Source organism: Austrofundulus limnaeus, unplaced genomic scaffold (genome assembly GCF_001266775.1).
Source record: "Austrofundulus limnaeus strain Quisiro unplaced genomic scaffold, Austrofundulus_limnaeus-1.0 Scaffold116, whole genome shotgun sequence".
In the NCBI taxonomy this organism is placed as follows: domain Eukaryota; kingdom Metazoa; phylum Chordata; class Actinopteri; order Cyprinodontiformes; family Rivulidae; genus Austrofundulus; species Austrofundulus limnaeus.
Window position 1 is genome coordinate 1,210,103 of NW_013952518.1, and position 8,051 is coordinate 1,218,153.

At 38.1% G+C, this 8,051-nt stretch overlaps 1 protein-coding gene across 1 annotated transcript in view; it reads left to right on the plus strand.

Moving 5' to 3' along the window:
• atxn10 (ataxin 10) overlaps nucleotides 1-6,945 on the plus strand; it is an 8,576-nt gene extending 1,631 nt beyond the window's left edge. The window contains exons 5-11 of the mRNA XM_014014562.1: nucleotides 598-762; nucleotides 1,456-1,536; nucleotides 1,624-1,780; nucleotides 1,858-1,975; nucleotides 2,054-2,238; nucleotides 5,317-5,380; nucleotides 6,217-6,945. Of these exons, the coding sequence (XP_013870016.1) occupies nucleotides 598-762; nucleotides 1,456-1,536; nucleotides 1,624-1,780; nucleotides 1,858-1,975; nucleotides 2,054-2,238; nucleotides 5,317-5,380; nucleotides 6,217-6,401 (955 nt within the window). The 3' untranslated portion in view covers nucleotides 6,402-6,945. The remainder of the gene's footprint in view (nucleotides 1-597; nucleotides 763-1,455; nucleotides 1,537-1,623; nucleotides 1,781-1,857; nucleotides 1,976-2,053; nucleotides 2,239-5,316; nucleotides 5,381-6,216) is intronic.
• Nucleotides 6,946-8,051: the final 1,106 nt, after the last annotated feature.

The following is an 8,051-nucleotide window of genomic DNA, read 5'->3' on the forward strand; positions in this document are numbered from 1 at the left end:
ATTGAATTGAATTGAATTGAATTTTAGCTACTCTTTAGCAATTTTATCTTATAGCAACTGTTTAGCTACTTTAAGCTAGTGTTTTACTTTTATCTTCTAGCCACTTGATTGATACTTTTAGCTAGTTTTCTGATACTTTTAGTTATTTGTCTAATTTCAGCTGGCCTTTTGATACTTTGGCTTTTACTTAGTTTTTTTTTGTACCTTTAACTAGCTATTATCAGCTTTTAACTTAGGTTACTGCTTTGTGATATTTGGCAGTGTTTAGGTAATTTTCTTTTCTAGCAACCATTTTGATACATTTACCTATTTTATCTGATTTATTTGGCCGTTTGACACTTAAGCCTTTACTTAGCCTTTGTCTACTTTCAGCTAGCCTTTAGCTACTTTTAGCTTCTAGCAGAAATTTTGCTGGTTTTTAATTACTTTGAATTTTTAGCGTGTCTGGTTTTGGAACGTGTTTGCTTTTAGCTTGTGTTTAGTTATTTTTGGCTAGTGTTTTTCTATTTTTAGCCACATTTTTTATACTTAAGGTGTGTGTGTGTGTGTGTGTGTGTGTGTGTGTGTGTGTGTGTGTATGTGTGTGTGTGTCAACAGGCAGCTGCTCAGTCTGGATGATGACAAAGTTGTGAACTACACCTCCATGGTTCTCCACACGTGTCTGGATGAAACCAAAGTGGAAGATCTGTCGAAGCCACAGAACATCAAGTTGGCGCTCAGAGTGATGGAGCTCTGCAGGACCCAGCCAGACCTGGACTGGACGTAAGAGCTTTGAAAAAAAAACTTTTCCAATGACCACTGGTCGTATTTTACAGATGTGTGGGAAATCTTTCCAGAAAATGTTGAGAAAGAAAAAACTAAATAACCCCATTTTCCATGAATCTATATGTGAACTAACACATGCTAATTTGAACGCTATTAGCATAGCATATAAAATAGCAAATGGCTCTAAGATATGAAACTTGTTTCCAGCTGTGTGTCCAGAATTTATCATCAAACTGTTGCTCTACCATCATTAAAACAACTTTTAATGCAAATAATTAATAAAAAAAAGTTTTAGGACTTTGTGAGGAAAATTGTTTCCAACCAGCAGTATTTATGCTTTAGTTCTCAGAACTGCCTGTATATTTTATTTATTTTTATTATTATTATTGTTAACAGAAAAGTGTTTTAATTAATAAGCAAGTTTCATCATTTTGATTGTTTCTTTTGACTCATTAAGACTGTTTACATTAGATTTGTGTTTCCTCGTGTGTTGCCTTTGCAATTATTTATTTTCTATTGATGTTATTTGAACAAAAGAAAGAAAATTAATGGTTGTTTTATAAAATACTCGGGTTTAATAAAGTTTTTTCAGCCTTAGTGGGCTTAAAGGATTAAACAGTTTGAATGATGTCATATGCTCAGAGGTGTTTCTTGTCACAAAGTGATTATTTGGGGTTTGTTTGTTTCCAGGGTTCTCATTGCAACCCAACATTTCCTCAAGTCCTCAGCTCTGGTGGAGAGCATGTATTCTGGGATGTCTCATTATGAAAGGTTCTGATTTGTTTATTGAAGTTAAACATGTAAAGTCAGAAACTTGTGTGGACTTGGAACATATTGCTGAGTCGGGATGTTTTTCAGGGTCACTCTGTTGGAGCTGCTTAACGCTCAGCTACGAGAGGAGGACTCAGGGGGATGCGGCGTCCCGCCTGGCGTGGCTCGTTTCCTGGCCGGTTCCTTCCAGAAGGGATGTGGATCTGTTCTAACACTGGCGACAGGTTCTGCTTCCAGTGACGAGGTGCAAATAATAAATCCAACCGAATTATTTGCTTATAAAGCTCTTTTTTTTTGAGACTTGTTTCCTGTTGGCTGCAGGTCCTGCAGGAGGCGCTGACGGTGATCGGCCTGCTGGACGTTCTGTGTGAGATGACCTCGGACCACAAGCAGTTTATGTTCCTGCAGGACCATCCGGACCTTCTAGATAGCACAGTTGGTAAAGGAAACCCCAACAGAGAAGCTGCACGCCGTGACGGTTTAACAGAATGGTTTTTCTTCTTCTCYGTCTTCGCAGAGCTCCTGATGCAGGTGCACGCCATCGGCAAGGCCAGTAAGAACATTTTCAGCGCCACTCAGAACTTCTCCTCCCTCGTTCACGACGGAGACCCTTCGTCTCARTCTCCTGTCGTCAGCTTCAAGGCCCACCTCATCCGACTCGTAGGGAACCTCTGCCACAGCAACACCAACAACCAGAACAAGGTCTGAGTTCTGTCGCACCGCATCAGACCGATCAGTCGGTTAATGCAAAACATTTTCTGTGTGTCTGCACTTTGAACRCTGAGTAATAAAAAGACATTTGCTGGAGCTAAAACTGAAATGTTAAAGTTAAAACAACCAAAACTATAATTAGCAAAACAATAAAATAAAATAGAATCAGCACAACCGTAGATAAATGAGGTAAATACTATCTAGAAGCTAAAATTTGTAAAATTATAGATGAAAGCTAAAATTAACCCGTAGCTAAAAACTCTATTTAGAAAATTTGTAGCTGAAGTAGCAAAACAATAACAAAAAGTTAAAAGCCTTTAATACTGTAGAAGCTAAAATTCATTAAATCATAAATAAAAGATAAAATTTGACTAAAAACTCAATTAGGCTAGCTGACGCTTAAAAAGCAGAACCATAGCTAAAAGTAGCCAAATACTACATAAAAGCTAAAATTTCTAAAATCATAGATGAAAGCTAAAATTAACCAGTGGCTAAAAACTATATTTAGAAAATTTGTACCTAAAGTAGTAAAACAGCAGATAAAAGCTAAAAGTAACTAAACAGTTGCTAAAAGCCTTTAATATTGTCTTAGTTAAGATTTGTTAAATCATAAATAAAAGATCGAATTTGCCAAACATTATCTAAAAGCTCAACTGAGCTAACTGTAGCTTAAGTAGCAGAACAATGGCTAAAAGAAAATTTGTAAAATCATACATGAAAATTAAAACTAACTAGTTGCTCAAAACTTTTAGCAAAATTGAAGCTGCAGTAGCAAAACAATAGCTAAAAGTAGCAAAACCACAGGTAAAAGCTAAAGTCATTTAAAGCTGAGGTTACTACGGCAGATAAAAGTTAAAATTTGTGAAACCGTGACTAAAAACACAACTGTAGCTTATGTAACAGAACAGTAGCTAAAAGCTAAAAATAAACCAGTGGCTAAAAACTCAACTGAGCTAACTGTAGCTTAAGTAGCAGAACARTGGCTAAAAGMAAATTTGTAAAATCATACATGAAAATTAAAACTAACTAGTTGCTCAAAACTTTTAGCAMAATTGAAGCTGCAGTAGCAAAACAATAGCTAAAAGTAGCAAAACCACAGGTAAAAGCTAAAGTCATTTAAAGCTGAGGTTACTACGGCAGATCAAAGTTAAAATTTGTGAAACAATGACTAAAAACACTTGTAGCTTATGTAGCAGAACAGTAGCTAAAAGCTAAAATGAACCAGTGGCTAAAACCTCAACTTATAAAAGCTGTAGCTTATGTAGCAGAACAGTAGCTAAAACCTAAAATTTCTAAAATTTTCGACRATGGCTAAAATTAACCAGTGGCTAAAAACTCTATTTTGCAAATTTGTAGCTGAAGTTACAAAACAGCAGATAAAAGCTATAAGTAGCAAAACAATAGCTAAATCTTAGCTAAAAGCTTAAATTCGTTAAATCATAGATTAAAGATCACATTTGCCAAACATTAGCTAAAAAATCAACTGAGCTAACTGTAGCTTAAATAGCAGAACAGTGGCTAAAAGAAAATTTGTCAAATCATACATGAAAATTAAAACTAACTAGTGGGTCAAAAAGTTTTAGCAAAATTGTAGCTGAAGTAGCAAAAAAAAAGCTAAAACTAGCAAAACCACAGGTAAAAGCTAAAATATTTTAAAGCTGAGGTTACTACGGCAGATAAAAGTTAATATTTGTGAAACCATGACTAAAAACACAACTGTAGCTTATGTAACAGAACAGTAGCTAAAAGCTAAAAATAAACCAGTGGCTAAAAACTCAACTTAGCAAAACTGTAGCTTATGTAGCAGAGCAGTAGCTAAAACCTAAAATTTCTAAAATTTTAGACGATGGCTAAAATTAACCAGTGGCTAAAAACTCTATTTAGCAAATTTGTAGCTGAAGTTACAAAACAGCAGATAAAAGCGAAAAGTAGCAAAACCTCAACTTAGAAAAACTGTAGCCTATGTAGCAGAACAGTAGCTAAAAGCTAAAATTTCTAAAAAATATTTYTTTAGATGATGGCTAAAATTAACCAGTGGCTAAAAGCTCAGTTTAGCTAAACTGTAGCTGAAGCAGCTAAAAGTCAAACATAGCAGAATATTATCTAAAAGCTAAAATGTATAAAAATCATTTATAAAAGTTTAAAATTTCCAAAGAATGGCCAAAAACTGATTTGAGCAAAAATAGCAGAACAGTAGCTAAAAAAAGTAACTTTCTGAAAGTTTCATTAAAACCTCTCCAGTGATTCATGAGATATTTTGCTAACAGAAGAGCAGAGTAGAACAGGTTTTGCTCAGTGTGAGTGTCAGGGATGACTCTCAGCTACCAACACACCTTCACTGTGCACACTACCTCACATTTTATAACGTTTAGTTAAAAAATTCAGCTGTGAAACTGACAGAAAGCACCAAAAACCGTCAGCGCTGGTCTCAGAGCTCCACGTGTTGAGCTCTGCTCTTCGTCATGCGTCTCCTTCTAAAGGCTTAACTCCCGTCTTTGTTTGTGGTTTCCCTCCAAACCGCCCGAAGGAGCAACAGATCAGGACAAAGTGCTGAGTTTCAACAAAACAAAAACGCTCATTTAGGCTGTCAAAGAAACACCCGGGTCTGCGCTCGGAACAAAACCTGCTTGCCTCACGTCCAAACCCATGAAGGGAGGAATAACAAGCGAGCGGACCGACCACTTCGGCCCTGGTACGAGCCGTTCACCCGGCGTTGTTTTCGCCTTGCGCGTCTTAAATTACAGCCTCTGCCAGAGGTGAAGAGAGCGACGTTTGGTTTACTGGAAGGGTTCCTGGTGAAAACGGATACGGGGTGATTTCTGACCACTTACAGACCGCAGATCGGCATCCATAAATGTTACAGAGGGGCCAGCCGAGGGTGGCCATCCCACAAACATTCCACAAATCTGTCTCTATTAAGAACAACCGGGTCTGGAGCACACCGCTGCACTGCTTTATGGTCCAGCAGGACTTTCTGAGGAGACGCTCCGTTTCGCTCCTCAGCTGTTTTCTCACCTTTCTGCTCTTATCTGTCGAAATATCTGCCGACGTCTGCTTCTGTTCCTGCAGGTGAGAGAACTGGACGGCATCCCGCTCATATTAGACAACTGCAACGTCGACAGCAGCAATCCTTGTATCCTTTTAAAGCAAAGCATTTCGAGGCCCAATGCTGCAGATTAAATCAACAATGTGTTTATTTACATGTAAACAATCCCCTCCAGAAGTTGCAGCTTCTTTTGTCGTCACGTTTTGCCTCATTTGTTTAATTTTCTATTTTTAGTAATTCTCGATTTGTGGAACAACTTGTGTCTGAATTGTAGTGGACTTTGGGAAAATGACTAAAACCAGATATTTGTTGTTAAAAAATAGTTTTTGTGACGCAAAGATGAGAAGTTAGAGGCTGATTCTTCAGATTAGCAATAAATCTTTGAGTGAATCATTAAAAGCAGTTCGTAAATAAATTATTGGCATCTTTTTTTTACTTGTAGAGTTCTGAATATATGCCAATCTTTTAGGGAATTTAATCACAAACTTACCCTGTTGTGTTTGATCCTTCAGACACCTRCAAAGACTAAAAGCTGCTAAAATACATATAAATTACCTGCATAGTACTTTCTCAAGTACTTCAATATGACCTCAAATTTAATTAACCTTCCCCAGAGGTGGCCTTGGTTTTTTGTAATTTCTTAATGTGTTTAGTTTGGCCAATTTCCTGTGAACTTAAAGYAACTCAAGCTGCTTTTCTTATTTTTTTGCAGGAATTTTCATGCATTTTTTTTAAAACCACGTTATACATGAAGGYGTGCTCRTCCTGGAGTCTWGATCAGCTGTTTATTTTAGAAGAAYAACATTATTACAGGGATAATGTTGCAGATTTCCAGGTTRGAGCGGGACAAAATTATTCGCTTTACAACTCGAGTCACGTGAAAAGAAAAGAGAGTCTTAACTTCCTTAACCAACGGCGTGAAGTTATCAGCCAGTGGTCCATCTTCRCCATCAGGAACCTGCTGGAAAACAACCTGCAGAACCAGGAGCTGGTCGCCGGCCTGGAGCGGCGCGGCCCGGCGGACTACTCTGCGCTCAGGGAGTTGGGCTTCCTGGTGGAGGAGCGGGACAGAAACCTGCTTCTCAAACCTTTGAGGAAAGATGCCTAAAGACCAAAAAGACAAGAACCCTCAGGCAGGTTTCACAGGTCTCTCTCTTTGTGTTTAAAAACCCTATAGACGCTACCAAGTAGTTCAAGTTCTTTCACACTGCAGATTAATTAGAAAAGCCTTTTATTCTTTGTGCGCTCTGCAGGGCTAAAGTTAATAATCAAAGACCCATGAGGTCTCCGCTCCTGCTTTGTCTCAGTCCCGGTCCGGGAAATGAGGAGTTTGTGAGCGGCGAGCGCATGCTGATATGTTTTAGAAAGGCTGAATCCTTTGGGTTTAATGCAGAAACAAAGAGCTCCGCCGTGTCTTCGGCTCGTTTGCCTTTCAGAGGCGGCGATGCCACCAGCGGGAGGTGGAATTTAATCGCAGTAACCATGACAGAATGACTTAAACACGACATAATCTACCCCTGCCTGGCCTTTTCTTATAAAACGATGACATCATGGCCACGGGATGAAGAGCTGCTTGTCTGAACGAACATGTTGTTTAATATTGCAACCACAATTTAACAAAAGTACAATTAAAAACAAAATTAAAAACCTCATAAACGCCGTATTTTATTCACAATGGAACATACTGTATAAAGCAGGGCTATTCAAGTGATGGCCCGCGGGCCATCACTTGAATAGCCCTGCTTTATACCCTCCTGTTATGTTCGTTTCTGAGGAACAGCAATAATGTTCCTGGGTCAATTTGACCCAGGGCATGTTTAATCAGGCTATAGCAGGGCTATTCAACTGGCGGCCCGCGGGCCACATCCGGCCCAAGGGTGACCGAAGTTCGACCCACCAATTGGTTTATTAATTTCTTAAGCCCAAACCCCCGGTTTTCTACTTTAATTACTCTAAGGTCTTTTGGCTAAACATAGACATGTTTGGTATCTACAGAAACGTCAGGATCTTCGCTAGAAGCTGGTATAAACCATTTCACTGAACACCTAAGACAGTTAAAACTACTAACAATTGAAGATAAAACTATGAAATTGAATAAAATTAGTTTAAAAATGTGGCAGGTCAGAGATGTCAAAATAATCGTGTTAAATAGGAGGCATAATGTGTTATTTTTGTTGTTGATATTGTTTTACTATCACTACATTTATTACATAGGGTTATGTTGTATTCATGATTAAATGCGGTAAAATAAACTATTTCAAAKGTAACRGATATTTGTRATACTTGGTTTATTTGCATAAAAACTTTAATTGCTGGATGTTCGGCCCCTCAGCTGCTGTGGCCCCCGGAGCAATTTAGTTGAATAGCCCTGGTATAAAGTGAATTTTATGGCAGCAACAAATCACAAAAATGTTGGAGTAGGAGTCCGGGAATCTAGAGAAATCTTTAAGCTGAAAGTTAATACTGGATGTTTGGGATCTTCAGGCCCTCAGGAACCACTGCTGTAAAACCAGGTCTGATCTGGACATAATACAAAGACACTTCAAAAGCCTGCCTCTCTGATGATATAGGGGTGTTTWGTGCCTCTAGGCAGCCTACACCTCTAGATTTAAAATGACCTTGAACAATTTCTTATTTCAACAATGTTGTTCAACTGTGTTCCGTTATTTATTAAATATGGGTTTATGAGATTTGTAATTTATAGCATTGCACATTTTCAGAACCTTTTTTGGAACTCTGGTAATTTTGAAGCTAATGG